The sequence below is a fragment of the Dipodomys spectabilis genome, unplaced genomic scaffold (assembly GCF_019054845.1).
Source record: "Dipodomys spectabilis isolate Male_0828 unplaced genomic scaffold, ASM1905484v1 ptg000095l, whole genome shotgun sequence".
Lineage (NCBI taxonomy): Eukaryota > Metazoa > Chordata > Mammalia > Rodentia > Heteromyidae > Dipodomys > Dipodomys spectabilis.
Genome location: NW_024870772.1, coordinates 12,427,668 through 12,450,012, shown reverse-complemented (window position 1 = coordinate 12,450,012; position 22,345 = coordinate 12,427,668). Strand labels below are relative to the sequence as shown.

The window sequence follows — 22,345 nt, the reverse complement described above, 5'->3', positions numbered from 1 at the left end:
CTCTTCAGCTCATGGCTAGCACTCTACCACTTGAGCCACAGCGCCACTTTCGGCTTTTTTCTTTTTGCTTATGTGGTGCTGAGAATCGAACCCAGGGCCTCGAGCATGCAAGGCAAGCGCTCTACCACTGAGCCACCTTCCCAGCCCTAAATTGGAATCTTTTAAAAATCAAAATCCTAATTTTAAAAATGTCCTGCAAAACTTGATTTCAAGGAATTAAAGCAGAGAGGTTACAGGAGAAAAAATGGGCTTTTCATCAAATTTATGACGTGTCATTTTTTTAAGCTTATTGTCCTATACCTCCAGAGGATAAATATATGAAATGTATATATTTTCTTGTTCACCCAGGAAAATCATTAGAGTCAAAGTAACCTTGGAAGTAAGTCCTTCACTATTGATAAGAACAGACAGATCATTTCATCTCATCACCAGACAAAGAACTAAGGGGGAAACCCTCTTCCTGATTCAAGTACACTTCTAACTTTCTAATGTGTGCTACAGTTTCTAGAACTGTGATCTGCAAAACCCTACCACAAACTTCACAGTTGTACATCTAAATTTAATTTTTTTTTTCAGAGTTGTTTTGGAATCAGCCTACACTTAACTTCTTCAGCCTCTAGACTCCATTTCCTTTTGGCAATTAAGCTGACAAAAGGAAAATAAACATACACATATTTTTCTACTATTAAATCTAATAATGGTGACATAATTTCAGCAAAACATCATCATCAATCACATTAAATTAATAGTGGTGCTAATTTGAACTTTATTGGTTTTATGGTTTTGTTTTGGATTTGATATGCAAATGTTTTAGCTTTATAGTTGTAAAACAGCCATAAACATAAAGAGTTATACTTAGTTTTACATCGATTCATATATTAGTGACATAATTTTTATTATCATTCAAGTCCACACTGAAATTTCACGTTTCTTTTCTAAATTTGCAGTTGTTTCTTTTTCTTTTTTTTTTCCCAGTCATTGGACTTGAACTCTGGGCCTGGGTGCTGTTCCGGAGCTCTTCAGCTCAAGGCTAGCACTCTTCTACTTGGGCCACAGGACCACTTCCAGCTTTTTCTGTTTATGTGGTAGTAAGGAGTCAAACCCAGTGCTTCCTGCATACTAGACAAGCACTCCAACACTAAGCCACATTCCCAGCCCAAATTGCAGTTGTTTTCTTTGTAGGCTTTTATAATATATAATATATATATATATAAATTTCATAGTTACATGATCCTAATTTTATGAAAGAAAAACATATCCTCAGAAACTTGTTCTAACCACTTGGCCATCAAATCTGCCTGTACCCATCAAAATGTCACCCAGCATTCCTAGACAAGAGATGCGAACAGTTCTGCCTCCTCTGTACCATGAGAAGCCTGGCTCAAAAAAGTTACCCATATTCCCAACACACTGAACTATCAGCGAACATTTTACTACCACTATTGCTAAAGATGATGGCAATGTCAACTTAATCCTATTAATGGCAAACAGTCTGACAGAAGCAACAATGAGCCAGGGACCATTCAATGTCTGTGACATATTAACTCTTCACTGCACAATAACCCTATTTGACACATGAAGAGAGACAAATAAAAATGATTAAATATCAGCCCAAGTTTATACTGATAGTAAGTGACACATCTAGGATTCAAGCCCTAAGATTAGCAGACATGATTGCTCAGTATTTATAACATACATTCATTGTAACATACATACATTTGCCTCTTCTACAAACAACTGTAACAAAAACTGACATGGATCTCAGAAAAAAAACATCTATAACTAGCATTTCCAAATAGTCTCTACCAAGTAGCCCATTAACTTGAATGTATCAGCAACATAAATTTATTCCAACTCTTAAGTTTCTCCTCTAAGTTAATAATGACCATTTTATTTGCTATTTGAGAAAAATTACTCCCAGTGGTAAAGTCTTTCAATGCTATCCTGCTGCTATTGAAGGAAGAGTTACTTTGTAGATCCTGTTCAAAGTAAGCCCAGGCTTTGATCCTTAATATCCCATGAAGTAAAAGGTTATGCTTAATCTATATTTTATGGATCTAAAAGTCAAATTAGTTTCTGGGATAAACAAGCAAGACTGTGAAGGTAAGCATATTCTCTTATAGTCATTTGATTCCTGGTTTAGAGAATACTATGTGCTGAGTTAAAGACAATTACATTAGTGTAATACGTAGCAGTTTTTTCTAATATTATTCTGCAAGCATAAACAATACATACATGCTAATTTACATTCCCTGTAAAAAGCCAATTTTAAATCCAATTTATAAGGCAATAAATATATAAAGATTCTAGGGACACAGCAATAAAGTTATGCCATAAAGTAGAGTTAATTCAAGACAACAATAATAAAAGCATGACAAATTTTTAGCATTCCACCAACTGCACAAAGGTGTTTCAGGTAACATCTGTTCAGGAGCAATTGCTAAAAGATAGAGTAGATGAGATGCTAGGTTTCACAGTGTAATAAATGTATGTCAGTTTGCTTGCTTCATAATTAAAGGCATGAGTCTTTGAAAAAAAAGCAATTAAGCCTTGCTCTAAATCTGAGACAATCATTCCCCAGCCCCCATCCCTCCTTACCCTGAGAGAAAAGATACATAGCAGTCCAGAAGTATTAAAAACCATATACCATCTAATTTCAGCAGCAAAATGTGCCCCCCTTATAATCCACAGACATTTATTCTTTTGATCAATCATATACTAAAACTAAACAAAAAAAAATCTAGGTTGATTTAAGAGCTTAGGCTAAATTCATTTTGGCTGTATTATTTTGCCCAAATTAACCAATCTCTGGGCCTTGGTTTTTCTATCTATAAATAAAAGGAAAAGAAAGAAAGAAAAAGCAAGAAAGCAAGAAAGCAAGAAAGCAAGAAAGAAAGGAAGGAAGGAAGGAAGGAAGGAAGGAAGGAAGGAAGGAAGGAAGGAAGGAAGGAAGGAAGGAAGGAAGGAAGGAAGCCCCCTCCCCCTCCTACATCTTATTGGGAAAGATAGAAAAGAAAGAATGTCTGGGGAACTTAGAGTAATTTCTTTAAAAAGTGACTATTAGGTTGAATTTTGATATGAATAAAATTCAGGTGCCTGAGGTACCTGAAACCTTCCTCTGAGAACACTACCTCAGTTCTTGACAGTTTAACTCTGGCACAATATAAGGTACCAATTAAGCTGAGGATTTAGTAAAGAAATAACTTTGAGAGGGGAAGGGGACAATACAATACTGAGCTCTATCTTTTCTCAGCTTTCTAGTAACTACAGAAATGATGTATCAGACAAAACAATAAATATGGATTGTTATTGCAGTCACTGTTTATTTCTAGGTTGTAATCTGACTAGTTTGTATCCTTTCAAATTACCAACCTCCCAAAATATTCAAGGTATCCAATGGAGAGATTTAAATGGATCTGATGACTCTCCTAAGACTTTTCAATGTGGTCATGCTTATTTCCTAGAGCAAATGTAACATACTATTACACATTGGTGGCTTAAACATCAGAACTTCATTATCATAGTTCTAGAGGCAAAAAGTTCCAAATCAGTTTCACTAGGCCAAAATCAAAGTGTTGGGGCAGAGATGTTACCCATCTCGGGCTCCAGAAAGACTCTACCTCCAAATACCCAAAGCAGTTAGGCAAAGATGCACAAAGCTCATCCAAACTGCTCTGGTTTCAACTCTGTTTCAGCTCCCACTACAAAAAAAAAAATAAAGTTCTACAATTTTGTGCCTCTTCTTATCTCAGAACCAGGAAAATCCCCAATTCTACATTCACTAAAAATATTACTTTAATCCTAGCTACTCAGGAGGCTGACATCTGAGGTCCATAATGCCACAACAGTCTGGGCAGGGAAGTCCGTGAAACTCTTCTCTCCAATTAACAAGCAAAAAAAGCTAAAAGTAGAGTTGTTGCTGAAGTCATAGAGCACTAGTCTTGAGTGAAAACTCCAAGGGACAGTGCCTAGGCCCCACATTCAAGCCCCCTAGCAACACAAACACACACACACACACACACACACACACACACACACACACAGTGCCTAGGCCCCACATTCAAGCCCCCTACCAACACAAACACACACACACACACACACACACACACACACACACACACACACACACAAGCACACACCCAGTAATAATAAAAATAAAATCATTACTTATTGTCTTGGATGAGAAATGGAGAAATATAGATTTAAACCCCAGCTGATGGCTCCAATCTATCAATCTAACTGTTCCACATGAAAACCACCATTTGAAGCCAGCACAGGGAAGATAAATCTGTAAGACTCTCTTCCCCAATTAACCAGCAAAAAGCCAGAAGTGGAGGTGTGACTCAAGTAGTACAGCACCAGCTGTCAGGAAAAAAAAAAAAAAAAACAGCCACATGAGACCCTAGGCCTGAAGTTTTAAAAAAAAGGACTCAGAGCTAAAACCTAGAACTGGTATCAAGTTTATTGAGTCTACTGAATTCTATCTACCTTCACAAAGGGTTCACCCCAACACCTGCATGGTCCTCACAGCCTCCTCCAACAGTACTGTCTTCCCTTACTAGCAATCCCAAGTACCTTAATACTCAATGCTTAATAAATTTTCTACTGAAACCAATCTGGTTACTTCACAAACAGTCCAAAATCAGTTGATAGTGCAGACAAATTACCATGTGATTACACTGGGTCAATGTCAACATGTTATATTTCTGCGAGAGGTCCTGTGCCACAATCATTGTTACATATCCACCAGTGACTTGAAGTCCAAAACTGTCCTTCAATAGAAAACACAGATTTGTCTGTTTTATCAGGACTCAATATAAAAGCAGGATTTCAGTGGGGAAGAGAGTTCTTGTTTTCTTAAGCTGATACAGGAGTAAAGTGACCAGTTTAACACAGTCCTAGTACCAGCTGGCAGCTTTGGAGATGTATGCAGAATAATGAATACAGAATACTGAACTAATTATTCCCATCCTTGTCACACTGCCATTCTAAGATCTAAAAAAAAAGCAATTCTAAGATCACACTGAGTGAACAGAAGAAGTCATGCATATCACTTCATCTGGATTCAGAAAGGGCCAAGAACTGACTAGACATCTGATAGCAGATGAACTACAAAACTATCACTACTTCAGGCACTGCTAGGATCTGTGATTGTCTCAAAGATTGCCATCTTTCCCTCAAAAGAGACTTTCTGGGGTAGAACACCAGGAGCAGTGAGAAAGAGGTACATGGGGAAAAGCCGTTTAGAAAGCAGCCTGTAACCGGGCACCGGTGGCTCACGCCTGTAATCCTAGCTACTCAGGAGGCTGAGATCTGAGAATCACGGTTCAAAGCCAGCCTGGGCAGCAAAGACCGTGAGACTCCTATCTCCAATAAACCACTAGAAAACCGGAAGTAGCACTGTAGCTCAAGTGGTAGAGCACTCGCCTTGAGCTGAAGAGCAGAGTGACAGCTCCCAGGCCCAGAGTTCAAGCCCCATGACCGAAAAAAAAAAAAAAAAAAAAGAAAGCAGCCTGTAGATTGAAATGGTTTCTGGCCTTAGGCCAGAAACAGATGGGTAAAACCAAGCCTAAAATTCCAGTCTGTCCCAAGAATCTCATCTCAAAGGCCCAGGGCAGTGGCTCAACCCTGTAATTCCACCTACTCAAGAGACAGAGATTGAGAGGATCAAAGTTTGGAGCCCAAGAAATATAAACAGTTCTGCAGTACTTGCTTTAGCAGCACATATACTAAAATTGGAATGATACAGAGAAGATTAGCATGGCCCCTGTGCAAGGATGCGGAGCAAATTTGTGAAGTGTTCCATGTTTTTTACACAGGATGACCATTGCAACAAGTTACTCACAAGACACTGTGTTGGAAATGAACTTTGCAACTTGGGAGGGGGGTAGTAAGAGAAAAACAAAGGAGGAGGTAACAATGTTCCACAAGAAATGTACTCATGATCTTACTCATGTAACTGTAACCCCTCTGTACAGCATCTTTACAATAAAATAAAATTTAAAAAAAAAAAAAGTTCTGGAGACCCTGCACTGCGGCAAGTAGGTGAGACATGGGGACAGATGCCTTGATTCCAGCTACAACGGAAGCTGTAGATAGGAGGATCATAGTCTGAATCTGGCCCCTGACAAAGACCTGACCCTACCTGAAAAATAACCAAAACAAAAGAAAAAGGAGGACTGCAGCTGTGACTCAAATAGTAGAGAACTGCCCAGCAAACACAGTACCCTGCCCAGAGTCAAACAGCAGAATTACCAGCTCCTTCTTCCCTCCCCTGCCCACATAGAATGCTTACAAAGATCAACAAGCAAGCAGAGGGCAAGCCACCATGCAGTCAAGCTAATGAGAACAGTACAAAGTCTGAATACACCAGAACTCTCAAAAGCAGTTAAATAGGAAAAGTCTAAGCAGGTAAATTAACAAGAAACAAAATACTGTCAAAATATCCAGCAGATCTTAAATAATGCAACTGGAAAATAACAAAGTAAAATTAATAAACTCAAGTACCCAAAACTTATACATATACATATACATATACAACATATTAGTAAGACATGGCTGATGACAGAATGGATGAATTGGAAGACAGACCTAAAGAAAATTACAAAGTAAGCAACATTATAGACGTAATCTACATTAATTTCAGAGATCACTATAAGTCTAAACTACTTCTAAATTAACTATAGTCATGATTCAAAACAAACCCCCCCTACAAGAACAGCACTTTAGATGTGCGTATTCCTTATAGAGCTTACATTATTGTCTTAGAGGCATCATTTCATCGTTACATTCCTTTTAAGAAATGTCATGCTCAAAAGCTATCTACAAATTCAATGCAATATCCATCAATATTCCAACATCATTCTTTAATGAAATAGAAGAAGCAATCCAGAATTTCATATGGAATAACAGAAGACCCTAAATAGCAAAAACAATTCTCAGCAGGAAAAACAGTGCTGGAGGGATCAATACCAAACTTCAAAAAACTTCAAACTCTATTATAAAGCCACAGTTATTAAAACATATTGGTACTGTCGTATGAACAGGCCTGAGGGCCAATGGAATAGAATAGAAGACCCAGAAATGACCTATGGCCACTTAATCTTTGATAAGGGAGCCAAAAATTGGGGTGAAAGAAAAGTCTCTTCAACAAATGGCACTGGCAGAATTGGCTATACACATGCAGAAAACTGAAGCTAGATCCTTACAAATCACTCTGCACCAGAATCAATTCCAAATGGATCAAAGACCTCAATGTAAGATCAGATCCCCTGAAAATATCACAGGAAGGGATAGGGGAAACACTAGGGCCTTGGCACAGGTCGAAGTTTCATAAGTAAAGATCCAGAAACACAACAAATCAAAGAAAGGCTGGATTGCATTAAACTGCCAAGCCTCTGCATGGCAAAGGACATAGCTAGCAAGACAAATAGAAAGTCCACAGAATAAGAGAAGATTTCCAACAGACATAAGGCTATATACCTAAAATATACTTAGAGTGCAAAAAATTAAACTCCCCACAAAGAAATCCTCAAAGGAACAACCAATCCATTAATAAGTGGGCTAAAGAATTAAAAAGAGACTTCTCTGGAGAGGAAATAAGAATAGTCAATGGAGACGTAGAAATGCCCAACATCTCTGGCCATAAAAGAAATGCAAATCAAAACTACATTGAGATTCCACCTCACCCCAGTTAGAATGGCCATTATCAAGAAAACAAATAATAATAGATACTGGTGGGGATATGATCAACCACTCTGGAAAGCAGTATGGAGGTTCCTCAAAAGACTAAACATAGATCTCCGCTATGATCCAGCAATCCCATTCCTGGGCATTTGCCCAAATGATCACAAACAAGGCCACACTAAATCTACCAGCACAACTATGTTTAGCGCAGCATTATTCCCCATAGCTAAGATATGGAACCAACCCAGATGCTTTTCAGTAGATGAATGGTCACGAAAAAGTGGTGCATATATACACAATGGAATTCTATGCTTCTATCATGAATGACATGGCCCCATTCGTAAGGAAATGGAAAGACTTGGAAAAAAGCATATTAAGTGAAGTAAGCCAGACCCAAAGAAATATAGGCTCCATGGTTTCCCTCATTTGTAATAATTAGTATATGTCTAGGATAGTCCTAGCAGAGGATCACAATGGCTCAATAGCTATATACATATAACCATATAAAATGATGCTAATAAATGATCTCCATGATACAGAAACAAGAGGTTTTGTGTGTGTATGAGTGAGTGTGTGTGCGTGTGCATGGGCGTGTGTGTGTGTGTGTGTGTGTGTTTTTTTCCTTTTTTTTAGTGTATTGTTTGCAGGTTTGGTGTTTGTGTGTGTGTGTGTGTGTTTGTCTTTTTTTTTTTCCTCTTCTGGTTTATTCCCTGTGGTCACTGTTTCTGATTTCAGAACTCTTTGTCTTGTATATAAGTTTATCTGACTTGAGGAAGGGAAGGGGACAAAGGGTGAACCAATGCAATAGCAACACTCACTAAACACTACATTGGAAATGAATTTTACAACTTGGGGAAGAGGGGGGTAGGGAGGGAGGGAAAATGGGAGAAAACTGCTTGAAAAGAAATGTACTCATTACCTTATTTATGTAACTGTAAACCCTTTGTACATCACTTTTACAATAAAAAAAGACTGTGAATGACCAACAAGGAAAACTGAAGAAAGAAATTAAAGAAGGTATTTAAAAAATGGAGAAATTCTGTGTTCATGGAATATGTAAGAATCATTATTAAAATGTACATGTTACTAAAGTGATCTGTACAGAAAGAGAAAGAAAAGAAAGAAAGAAGAAGGAAGGAAGGAAGGAATGAAAAAGAAAAAAGAAAGAAGGAAAGAAATGACATGCTATGACCAACATTTAAGTGTTTTCTTCTTTGAGTCTCCTTGTCAGTAGTAACAGAAAATCACACATCTACTCTGAACCATTACAGTTAAAAATTAATTAATTAATTTAAAAAGTGAGATTGATATCCCAAAAGTAGGTTATAAAAGGAAGAAACATCCTCAAACCACTGAATTCTTCTCATATTGAACAGTATTTTTCATTGCTAAATTAACTTTTTCATGTTCATTCTTCAAACCACTCAAAATAACAATGATCAATTATAGACAACAATTCTACAGAATGTCTCCATTTTGATGCTTAATTTAGCATAATTAATCCATACTATCCTTCATTTTCAATATTTGATATATTTCATACCTCACTCATTTTATTAAATATTATTTTAAAGTAAATGTCATACTTAGCAATTGGTTCACAAGCAATTATTTCCTTAATTTGTGAGTCATAACTTCCATTATTCAAGTTCACTTGTCCACAACAGCAGCGAACGCTATACTATGGGCTTAAAAAATAAAAAATAAAAACTGGTTTTCCATACTAAATATAATGGAAGGGTCAGTACTAAAATTTCAACTTTGTAGAATTCATATCAAAACTGCAACTCATATATAATTTACTTACACTCAAAATGAAACTACCATCACTCTCTTCTTTAACTAGCTGATATCATTAAAAAAAAACTAAGATGTAATATAGTCAAGACATACCGTTGAGTGTTAATGGAAATAAGCAAACTGAACCTGAGTAACGAAGTTTCAAGTTTGAAATACTTGCACTTCTTTCCAAACTAAACAAAACATTCTTTAGCAGTGACTATCAGCCTGCCAAGTTTCCAAATGAGCTGTTACAACTGGAAGGAAGGAAGGAAAAAAATGTATCCATCTTAAAACTTCCTTACTGGGTTAAAATATGCAGCAGAAAGCCTTGCTTACAGCCTATAACCCCAAATACTCAGGAGACTGAGAGCTAGAGTATCCTGGTTCAGAGCCAGAAGGGGCAGAAAAGGAGGTCGCAAAAAACAATCAGCAAAAAGCTGGACTGGGGGCGTGGCTCGTTTGGGAGAAAGCCAGTCATAAGTGAGCAAATAAGCAAACGTGCGCGCGCAGGGGTCGGCACAAAACTCAGTTGCCTTTGTCAGAAGACAGAACCCGACCCTGGCCCGGTGGCCCGGTGGGGACCGGAGACTCAGGATGAACAGCACAAAATGAGGGCAAATGCTGGGTGGAAGGACACATCCACATCCCCTCCTCCCAGATCCCGGGTCCCACCCGAGACCTGGACCAGCCCGGCCCCCGGTTCGGACGACACTTACGAATTTGGGGCGCTTCTCCCCGGGCTCCTCGGGGCCCGCAGGGTGCTGGGGGCCCTTTCTGCGCGGAGTCCGGCCGTCCCGGCAGCCGCGCAGCGAGGCGGAGGAGGGGTGCGGGGCCGCCGCGGGCGCGCCGGAGGCAGGGGGCTGCATCCGCGGCCGGCGTCGCTCCATCCTTCGTGGCGCGGAGAGAAGGCTCAGCTCACGCGATCCAGACGCCCGAGGGTCCCGGAGGGTTCGCTTTCCCGCACCGCGGCCCAGGTGGTCAGACCTGCCTAGTACACAACCGCTGTGGCAGAGTGCCGGGCCAACACATCCAAAATCTCCCGCCACTGAGCTCAGCCCCGGATTGGCCAATCACGCGCTTCACTGGGTCAATTCCCCGACAGGGCACCGCCCCTTCCGGAAGAATTCGAATACAATTGGCTGTCCTGCCTGCCTATTGTCTACTATTCCACCCTTCTAGCTGTCCTAGCTTCTCGTCTTAAAGTCGTAGAGGGAAGTCAGGTTGGGAGAACTAAAATGAAAGTCAACTGCCTGGATGCGTTTGGACTTCAGAGAAACATTTTTCTTAAAACTCAAGGGCAGTGGCTTGGTAGAATGCGTGCCTAGCATGCATGAGGCCCTGGGTTCAATTCCTCAGTACCACGTAAAGAGAAAAAGCCGGAAGTGATGCTATGGCTCAAGTGATGAGTGCTAGCTTTGCCCAAAAGCTCAGAGACAGTGCCCAGGCTCTGAGTTCAAGCCCCAGAACTGGCAAAAAAAAAAAAAAAATTGAATGCAAACTTGAATATGGATCTGGGAGCCCGTGGTTCGTGCCTGTAATCTTAGCTACTCAGGAGGCTGAGATTTGAGGTTTGAAGCAAGCCTGGGTTGGAAAATTGGTGAGATTATTTCCAATTAAGCATCAAAAAATCAGAAGTAGAGATGGAGCTCAAATGGTAGAGACTAGCCTTGAGCAAACCATCTCAGAGACAGCTTCCAGGCCCTGAGTTCAATCCCAAGTACGGAACCAGGAAAAAAAAGTGTTTAATGTAGAGGAAAAATCCAGTGTGCCAGCTGTGCTGCAACGTAAAACGTTTCACTAAAGCTCTTGCTGGTTTCTAGTTAAGCTAGGATTGGATTGCCACTAGGAAAAGTATATCCATGCTTACAGCAGCAGCAGGAGAGAAAATAACACCCAGTGGACAGAATGTTTAGAAAGGATGTTACTGTTGTTTACAGAGTGCTTAAGACTTAGTTACTTACCCAGAAGCTAAAACATGTTGCTGGCAGGGAAGATTGGGAGGAGGCAGGACATATAGAAGGAAGAAGGGTGAGCAATTCCAGTCATTCAGTGTACATTATGCAAAACTTGAGGTATATAACTTCAGGTTAGGGATGGGATGGGAAAGATGGGGGAGAATGCTGGAGGTAATGACATGGTTCAAAATGCATTGTACTCAAAGTCTGACTTTATGGAATCGAAGCCCCTTTGTACAACTACTTAATAAAATTTAATTAATTAATTAATTTTACTGAGTTAATGCCTGCAAAGTATTTCAGTACTGAGTATTTGCTCTGACATAGTAGAAGGGTCCCCAAAAAATCAGCCTGACTAAACCATACCTTAAACATCTCACAGTTGAATGTGGTTTATGAATATTTCAGCAAACAACACAGTATTGTAAATGTTCTTACAATTTCTTTGTTTGTTCATTTTACAGAGTAAATCTGAAGCAGAAGATCTGGAAAGGCAAAAGGCAAAATACAGGGCAAGAGAGTGGCAGGCCAATCCAATAAAAGGCATTCTATGCAAAACAAGGCCAAGAAGGGTCAAGAACACAGACCTGAAGTAGCTTCATAGACCTATAATGAAGGTACCCAAACCAAATGCTGCAAAACTTGTTGCATATATGCCAAAGGCCAAGCAATAAACTAATATAGTTTTCTCCAACATCAGTGTTCATTTTCTACTTTTTCTTTTACCTATTTCCTTAAATTATTCATCTTCTGACAGTATGAAGGTGACATAAGCCAAGGTTCTGGTAAAGACACACTATTGATTTTGGTACAAGAAACAACTGGAAGTTCTTGAGGGAGATTAGCACAGAAGTTTAGAAAGATGGGCCCTAGTTCCAAGTAAATCATGTTACAGCTTTTCTGGTTTTGATAGTTTGGGAGGGCTTTTTTGTTTTGTTTTTAATGATTGTTTTTACTCTGCCAGATTCTCTGTACCACTTTCTGTCTTCAAAGAGCACCTGATCTTTAGGGCAATGTCTAAGAGTTCAACAAGGTTAGGCAAGCTAGCAGTACGTATTCTGTTTCATGACAGACCACGGTATGTTTTATCCTTCCACTGACAATCTATGCAATGTTGGACATGATCTTTACCTATTTTTTCTTCTCTTTGCAAAAGGTGAATTAAAATTATAATATCTACCAAAAAGGGTACTTTTACGCTTTATGAGACAGCATATATGAAGCCTTTCCTCCCAAGTATCTTCCAGTCATAGAGCAATCAATACTTATAGTTGAAACAAATCAGATTTACTAAGTAGTGGGGACAGTTCAGTAATTGTGTATTCTATCAATCTTACATAAGAGCATGACAGATCAAAGAACAAGGCTAAAGTTGTCATCAATAACTCAGGAATCATTCCTATGTAGGATGGAGGAATCTGAGGTGGAAAAAAGACAAAATTACAGCAAATTTCATGTAAAGATCTTATTGACATAACAGCAACACTACATTCTACAATTTACTGCGAGCATCCAGATGAACTGAGCAAAGTAGTTTGGCTTTATCAACAACAAGGATGCTGAGGAAGGCAAAAGAGTGAACAGTAGATTGGTTACCTCAAAGCTTCTTTCCCCATAGGGTTAAAACAGAGGGAACTTTCAGGCTTGCTCAAGGAATGTGGTTCCTTTCTGATTAGTTGGTATGAAACTTCTGGTATTTTTAGAAACTAGTCTGTTGGGACCCAATCTTAATGTTAGGACCCAGTGAGCCTATGTGATTCCACCCTGGTTAAAATCCATCTTGTTGTTTACAAGTTTAGGAAAAATGTAGATTGCAAGTCTCTGATAATAGAGCCTAGAGGCCAGGTGGACACATCAGTAAGGAGCACATATGTAACAGACCCCTACCAAGGAATGCAAACCCCACCTCCCTCTTCCCACCAAACCCAGGCACCAAAACTGACCAAAGTGGTAGGCTAGTTTAAACAACTGCTTAGGGTAAGTTGTAACCTCATTGGTCACCTGCATGTGACCAGCCTAAACCATATGGCCTCTTCCCCATAAAAGTTAGCCCATGTTAACTGGGCTGGGTTCGCTCTCTGCCGAGGCGACCCTCTCCAGTCAGTCTGTTTCTAGATGCTTGGCATGAAATATAGCTTTGCCTGACTTTTGCTTTGTTTCAGTCTCGTTCCTTTGATCACAGATCCCAATATTGGGGGGTCACCCCAATATAGTCCATTTCAGAATAAAAGCTAACTATATAAAGCTAAGCACGAGTGAGTCCATCGTAGTTTGGAGTGATCTGTTAGAGCTTACTACAAGACCTTGGTCCAAAACTAAACAGACCATGATGGCTTTCCATTAGTTTATTTAACATTAGTATTTTATTATTTGCAAATTGACTTGTTTTTTGTTTGGTGACATGAAATTAGGAAGTGGTCATGTTTTGTCTCATTTCATCATGGTCACATAATGAGTTGGATTTTGTAAGATGCTGTGCATTAAGAGAGCATAACTAGGCTTTGAGTGCCAGGCTGTTACCTAGCTGTGGGTGTCAAAAGCAAGCCTGGTAAAGCTTAGAAAACTGGAATGCCCATGATTAACATATCAATTACCCAATGCAACCTCATGAGGATTCATTCAGGATTCTGAGGATACTTAAAGGAAGGAATTGATCATTCCCAATCGATGGCAAAAATGTTGTTAAGTTATCTCAGTAACCAGAAAACAGAGAAGCCATACTTTGAGAAGTCAAATTGAGAGTCGTTATTGGACAGCCAGCCTTTGCAGGTGGACTCCTGTCTCAAAGACCTGCAGCCCCTTGAATACACTTAACATTGTTAGAAAACTGAACCATGAAAGCAGGAGAGGAAAGAAAGTGTAAGGTCCACCTTGGAAAGGTAGGGAAGACTCTTCCCTCATCTTGGCAAAGTTTCAGCCCAGTACCTATATCACCTAGGTAACTGGCACACCTAGAGGCAGTCACCTCCCTGTCCTCCCAGGTCATATCCTGGGCCACCCCACTCTTGCCTCCCATTGGACCATGGGAGGGTCCCAGGCACTGTGGTCACATCCACACCCAGTGTGGCCATACCTACCCCATACCTGGTCACACATGGCTGAACTTTCTCCCCTGCCCTTCCCTATTTAAACCCAGGCAGCCATCAGCTTACCCCTTTGGGCACCATATGTAAGGTAAATTAAATAGGTTGGTTTAATTAGGTAGCTGATGAAGTGAACACCACATGGTATTGAAGCAGGAAGAGAAGCTTATTTTATTACCAAACTGCTGTATGCATGGTGGAAAGCACATCACTGAAAGATGCAAATGATATCTGTATGGGTTTAAGTAGGGAAGAGAGTGAAGGGAGTGGGACTAAGGTACGGCCAGGTTTGGTCAGGTGGCAGGGAGGTGTGGCCACACTGGATGTGGATGTGACCTCAGGGCCTGGGTCTTTCCCATAGTCTGATGAGAGGTGTGAGGGGGGCAGCCCAGCATGGGCCCCAGGAAGAGAGGGGGGTGACTGCCTCCAGGTATGCCAGTTACCTAGGTGATACAGGTACTTAGCAGAGACTTAGCCAAAAGGAGGGAGGAGTTTGTCCCACCTTCTCAGGGTGGACCTACAGAAAGAACAGTAAAACAATACCAACAAACCAGATATCAGCTCCAATGGAGAGTTGAAGTGGACAGGAGACGCGAGAGACAGAAGCATGAGGTAATGAAGCCTGAATTTGTCTGCACCTAAATACTGTCATGGATGGGGGCAAGGTCACGGGAAACTCAAGATTCTTCCAAGTTCAAGGCAGAGGACTGACAGATCCAGTAACCTATCCTCTAAGTCCACACCTTTGTGTCTAAGAGTTCAGGCACACCCATCACCTGGCAAGTGGGACTTCCCCTTCCTCCACCATAAAGACAAGATGGCACCAGTTAAACCTAATTCCCTGTCCACCATATGGCCAAGATGGCGCCGGTTAGACTCGGCATCCCCACAGAAAGAAAGAAAGAAAGAAAGAAAGAAAGAAAGAAAGGACTGGTTTGCTTTTAGTAAATTGACCAAATAGATAATGTCTAAATTGATATTATTACTAAATAGATATTACAAAGTCCCTTGCCATGGAGCATTGGCTAAGGTGGGGATACATGAATTCCTGCAAAAAAAAAAAAAAATGGTAGCAGGTAAAACCAGCTCAGCCACTTTGGATTACCGTCTGGTAACCTTAGTAAAGGTAAAGGGATATGGACTTGTACCTATCACCCTGAGCAATTTCGTTGAACTCTGTGGAGAAGCTCTTAAAAACATATTCTTCATATATAGTAAAAATGAGTAAACTAACTCACAGTCAAGCAGAGAATAAAGTAACATGGGTGTTTGTTGGGCAATAGACTCCTCCACTGTATTTCAGAGACAAGTAGTAGATAAATAATATTTGTATACTGGGCAGATGGCCATAGCTCACAACTATTATCCTATCTACTCAGGAGGTTGTGATGCAAAGAATAAAGGTTTGAGGCCAGCTCTGAAAGAAAAAGTCTTGGGACTCTAACACCAAAATAGCCAGCAAAAAAGCCATGCTGGAGATGTGGCTAAAATAGGAGAGACAAGTGAGCATGAGCCTCTGATTTCAAACCCTAGTACTGGCAAAAAATAAAAGCAAAAAATGAGGAGGAGGAGGAGGAGGGGGAGGAGGGGGAGGAGGGGGGGAGAGGGGGAGAGGAGGGGGAGGAGGAGGAGGAGGAGGAGGAGGAGAGAAAGAAAAGGTCAATTTGCAAAAAATATATAAACAATAAGCTGAAATATATATGCAGATGTTATACACACGGATAAAATATAGACAAGGAAGTGTACCTCGTTGTACATTAATCCTCTAGCTAGTGACACCTTCATTTTAGACCCTCATTGTCAAAAGATAAGTGTCACTTGATTTGAATTGATGTCTCCCATACTCTCATGTGCAGGGCTTCCATGGTTAATAGTGTTCTGTTTTACAAGTTTTTGTAAATTATATGCACAGAATGATCATTGACATATTATGTGTTTACCTCTGTCAAGGTTTCACAAGCTTAGCATGATTGAGCCTGTAGTGGCACCCAGCTGCCACGAGTTTTGGGTTTTTTGTGTTTTGTTTTTGTGTGTGTGTGTGTAAAGATAATATAACTGGGAATCAACTACACCCATTTTCTGACACATTGTCTAGAAGTGAATTTTGTCTGTAAGAGTGAGGTAGTTATAAAAGAGCTCTTACTAACTAAAATATTGGCTACATGACCATTGATAGAAAATGATTTCTGATCTCTGCTTAAAAGAATGTGCTTTTACTGTATGTGTATCACAATTACTTTTGTTTTCTTATTTCTCTTTCATTAATGTGACTGGTATTCCCAACCAGAAGGAATACTAATTACCATAGTGGGACAAATGACTTGGCTTTGCCACACCCACATATAATTTAACATGTTTAATGAAAAAAATAATATGTTTAACAAGGTCAAGAAGATCTTAACATTTTAATCAACTGGTGTGAAAAACAGAGTTGTTTTGAGGTACATTTGAAATCAAAATTATTATATGGATATATGATTCTTCTTAAAATAGAATTAAACAATTTGTGCTCCGATAAGTTTTCTCTAGGGTCTCATGTTGTAAGTTCAGATAGAAATTCTTCATAGGGAATGTAATTAGTAGAACACAGTTTAATGTCATGCTTAATAGTTTCCCAGAATGTTCTGATTAGAAAATTAATCTGCCCATGTTTGTAGATGATAGAGCCATTTAAAAGAGAACAGAAATATTCCTATTAGAGTAAGACATTTAACTAAGATTTAGTTAAAAGTGTTAGATGTCAGAACCAAACTGCATTTCCAGTATGTGAAATAATAGAAAAAAAATGAATTAGGTAATTATTAAGACTATTGTGAGATTATGATTTAATTCCTTCATATTAAAGCACAATTACTAAAGCCTAAACATAATTTGTTGAGTCAGTTGGAAAATAATTTGCCTGACAATAGCAAATAATAACTATGTCACTAAAATAAGGGTAAAATAAACTACAGAAACTTTCAAGTTGTCCTTTTATTCCATTTGTGTCTCTATTTCATTTCATTTTTATTACATGATTTTCTTTTTCATTTTCAAGAGAATTACTATGTATGGACATGGCATAAGATTACAGATATTTAAATCTGTTTTTCCTGAGGTTACTCCTTAAACTGTCCATTTGTGTGCATTCTTTTCTTTGTGTTTAGTCTTTGATACAATAGATTATAAGTTATTTTCTCAAATGGCTAAGATTAACACATGGGTGTTCATATTTGGGTCATGAAAATGTAATGTGTAATTTGTTGCAATAGTCAGCACCTTACCTTTTCCCTGAGCTATCTGATTTACAATTTCCTGAGATTTTTATGTTGTCCTGACACTATAGTTACAAGTCCTCAGACAATTTTGTACTGTCAAATCCTCATTCCCAGACTTTAATGTCACTTAGTACCTAGATAAAAATCCTGAAAGTATTCCTTGACTTGTCCCTCATTTTGACAAATCACACCTGTTTCAAGATGGTTCAGGAGAACAGAAAGTACTACCCTAAAATCTGGAGAAAAAAGGAATGAGGTAGGCAGCCTCTGTATATTACTTTTCTATTGTTGCATCAAACTATCTGAGAAAAGTGACTTAAAAGAGAAAGGATTTTTTTTTGGTTCATGATTTCAGAGCTTTGAGTCTATGGCCAACTGGTAGCTCCATGACTATGGGCCTATGGTGAGTCAAAACATCATGGCAGCTGGAGTAGGTAGCAGAGGAGGCTGCTTACCTCATGGTAGCCAGGAAGTGGAAAAAGAGATAGGGCAGGAACAATAATACTTTTGAAAAGCACCTTCTAGTGAACTATTCCTTCCAAGTAGACCCTGTCTCCTTCTAACCCATTCAGCTACTAAGTCATCAATGGGTTAATATATTCTGGATGAAATTAGAACACTTGTGACCAGCCCGCAGTGGCACCATCATTTGAGGACCAAGTCTTCAACAGGTGAGCCTTTGGGAGCAATTTCTTAGCCAGGCCATATCACTGAGAGTTAAACCAATTAAAGCAGCACAAAATGAAAAGAAGGTTAGTTTTTGTTTATTTTCAGAATTTGACAGAATTAGAAAGGAGAGAAAATTGAAACACTTCTTAGACATCTAAAATCCAATACATATAAAAGTAAGCTCCCAAAAAGCAAATCACCTAGGAAGCTCCCCCTCCTTACTGAATAACAACAGAAACTCCCCCCCACCCCCAGTTACTTAAGCAGAATCTGCTTCCATTCATGGTAAAACTCAGATTCATCTCTCCACACCATTACCTTTCCTTAAACCATTCCCTCCCCCTGTGCCCTGATAATTTAAGCAGCCTTTGCTTTCTCAGGCTGCACTTTGATTTCCCCAATGAATACTGCAGGCGGCAGCCACAGTGCCTTCTCTGAAGGGCCTCTTATTATCTGTGTCATTCCTCAGGTTCATTTTTTGGTTTGCTTTGTTCTATTTTTGTTGTTGTTGTTGTTGTTGTTTGGGAGGTTCTTTACTTGTATGGTTGTGGGATGAGTTGGAGTGTGATGTGTTTTGTTTTACATTTTGTTTTTAGTTTTTCAGACAGAGTCTTGCTATCCATCCAAGCCTGGTCTCAATCTTACAGTCCTCCTGCTTTAGCTTCTGATTGGCTGGGATTAAGGTGTGAAGCATCTTGAATTTAAAATACAGCTATTTTTACCTTCATAATATTTCAAACTATCTAGAGAAACTGTCAATAAATTATAAGGCAATACTGCATCAATAGAAAACTGGCAGCTGAGAAACCTTTGCCTGACATCCATGACTCTCTACTTCTGTTGACCTCAAAAAACCAAACAACTAAAGATAACTTCTTGCTCAGGGAAGAGAGGGATATTTGAATTTAACAAGTTTAGAATTCTTTGTCATTCACAATTTGGGCACAGTCATCTGCACTTTAAGAAAAATATTTATATTATCTTTCTGGACATGAAGATGATATATGCATTTTAATAATGAGAATTCACTCTACTTTCATATCAAAATATTTCTGCTTAGCTTTTGTAAATGATTTTGTAGGTAACTATGTCCATTTTGTGCTATTCTACTATTTCTGTCATCAGGAAATGTGGTTCATGCTTATATACAGCTTAAATTACAAAAAAAATTTCTTTCTTCATGTTCTTTGCTTTAATTGTACTGTAAAATCTCACCAAAATTCTGCAGTTAAGGCCTATCTTGCCATCTCTCTTTCTTCACTTTTCAAATAAATCTTTTCCTTTACCTTTAGGTTATGTCTTCATGAATTAGTTTCTAAGATTTTTCTTTTCTTAAAGGCAAATGCTTGAGCATAATTATCTTCCCACCATATGGTTTCTCTTCTAGTCTTTATTCCTTAAAACTATCACGCAGATCTTTTGCAATTGCTACAGAAATTCATCTGACCTCTCCCTATTATATTTGTGCACCTCTAAACAAACCATCTGTTGTGTCCTTCGGATGGTTACTAAATCCTGAATTCGTTTTTAAGGTCTTGCCATTTCTACAACTCTATTTCTCACCTTTCCTGGTTATATGACTCGATTCCCTAAATCTAATTTCCATTTCCTACTAACAGGAGGGAACAAACTATTGTAAACAAAATAATACATCCTCTCTTCACTTACAGGATGACCAGGAAAAGTTGTACCTTGTCCATTCCCTGAGATGTGGATTTGAGCAAGAAAACACTATGCTGGCACATTCAGTAGCTAGTGAAGGTGTGCTTCTGGGCTCACAGATAGCTATCTTCTTGCATTATCCTGCATGCAGAGATCCCAGAGGCCACCAAGATCTGGTTCATAAGGGCAGCAATCCCATTCATGAGGGCTCACTTTCAGGTCTCAATTACTTCCTGACTGTCCAGCTCCAAACACTCAATTAGAGATTAGGCTTCAAAATATGTAATTTAGGAAGATACACCAATTAGGTCTATGACAGAGTCTAGCACCCAAGGTTTTTTTTTTGAGCCAAGTTCTAATTATGTAGCCCAGGTTGGCATCAGCCTCTTGCTTTAGCGTCCCTAGTACTGGGATTACAAGTGTGTACCACCATGCTGACTCCTCCAGTTAGTTTGTTTATAAAAATAACTGTACAAGTTGTGCAAACATGTGTTACTCTTTCCTCAAATCTATATTAAGTCTTAATATGCCTTTTAATAATGTCCTTGTCCTCTATTCTTAAGAAATTTTCCCAAATGATGATTCTTAAAGTGTTTCTAGTTTGAGTTTCAGAACATAGGACTTCATTCTAATATTTCAGAATTTGAAGCACACGCTCTTTTGCATCTGTTAAAACATATGACACTAGGCATCTTGACCGTGTCCTCTTTTAGCCTTCAGTTTTTAGCTGGGAATATTCCTGTCTTTGAATTCTCTACTAATATATCAGCAACTGACACCTTCAAAGGTATATCATAAATAATCTTTCTCTACTTCTCTGTTGTAGGTTTACTAGTCCATGATTAGCAGTACCTCAAAATGAATTTCAGATGTAGTTGAAGTATGCTTGAATAGAATGGCAAAATAATGTTTTCATATACTTACAAAATATTCAAATATAAAAAATGTGACAATTTTCAGTTTCTCTATCAATGACCCTTTTTATGTTCCAAAGAGAGAATTTCTTATACTAATGAGTTGCATGTCAAACAATTAAAGAGCTAGAAATTATTCTTTTTGTTGTTGGTGGTAGTGGTGATGGGGGGGAGGGTGTTGAATTGGGAGTGGGTGCTGTCCTTGAGCATTCTCACTCAAGGGTAGTGCACTACCACTTGGAGCCACAGCGCCACTTCCAGTTTTCTGGTGGTTAATTGGAGATGAGAGTCTCATGGACTTTCCTGTCTAGACTGGCTTTGAATTGTGATCCTCAGATCTCAGCCTCCTGAGTAGCTAAGATTGCAGGAGTGAGCCACCAACACCAGGGTTAGAAATTATTCTAAAAACATGCTAGCATTTTTCCTACTGCATATTAATGCATGATGGATAGCTTTGTCTTATATCATATATGTGTCTATATAGATATAAAGGTATGTGAGTCTGTGTGCACATATAACAAACATTAAATCTTTAAATATGTACTTCATTTTAAATATTTATGTTTCTTTTGTATTATATTTAAATATATAATATGAAGTCTATTTTTTATGATGTTGTTAACATTAATTTTTATTCCATGGACTAGCTAATTGATGTAGTGAAGTTAGCTTAAAGCATGACAGATGGCAGGGAAATAGTATTTAGTGTTAAAACTGTTTCATAAATCATTCATAAGTGAATAATTTATCCCTCACAGATAATCAAGGGTTGATAGTATCACAACCTGAGGATGGATAGAAAGCAGAGATTGGAGGTATATTTGTCAGAACCATTTCCACTGAGCATTACAAATTCTCAACCCAAACTAGTTTGCTTAAGTAACAAAGTACAGATTTTTTTTTCTTTTCACACCATAAAGAACAATACTCAGAAAGTTCATCTAATAAAAGTAGCTAGTAATCAGGATTGCAAATTTGAAAAAAAATTTATTTTAGTTTAAAAATTACTTAAGATTTCTAGATGGCAGCATACTAAATGAAGAGTGAAGGCCTTAAGTTCAGGATTGTATCTGACTGCACAGCTTGCCTGCCCAAAATGTTGGTCCTGCTAGAGATTCAAGTCAACCAGAACCTTCTTTCTCTCTTTCTCCCTGGCATCTTATATCCATCCATCTTTTATGTTTCTTCTCTCTGTGTGTTATTCTTATTCTCTCCTACTGCAGGAGGTCTTAGTCTGTTTGGCTAATTCAAGCAAGTAAAGTTTCAGAGAAGGTTTTGATTGGCCAGATGCAAATGAAATGCACAGGTTTGTTGAAGAGCCCTTCTGCAGAGAAGCA

At 38.8% G+C, this 22,345-nt stretch overlaps 1 protein-coding gene and 1 non-coding gene across 2 annotated transcripts in view; one reads left to right on the top strand and one right to left on the bottom strand.

Moving 5' to 3' along the window:
• Diaph3 (diaphanous related formin 3) overlaps positions 1 to 10,411 on the bottom strand; it is a 446,709-nt gene extending 436,298 nt beyond the window's left edge. Inside the window, exon 1 of the mRNA XM_042685827.1 lies at positions 10,185 to 10,411. Coding sequence (XP_042541761.1) covers positions 10,185 to 10,355 — 171 coding nt within the window. The 5' untranslated portion in view covers positions 10,356 to 10,411. The remainder of the gene's footprint in view (positions 1 to 10,184) is intronic.
• LOC122112939 lies at positions 5,706 to 5,812 on the top strand. The gene has a single exon (XR_006148316.1). It is a non-coding gene; the product is annotated as a U6 spliceosomal RNA (small nuclear RNA).
• Positions 10,412 to 22,345: the final 11,934 nt, after the last annotated feature.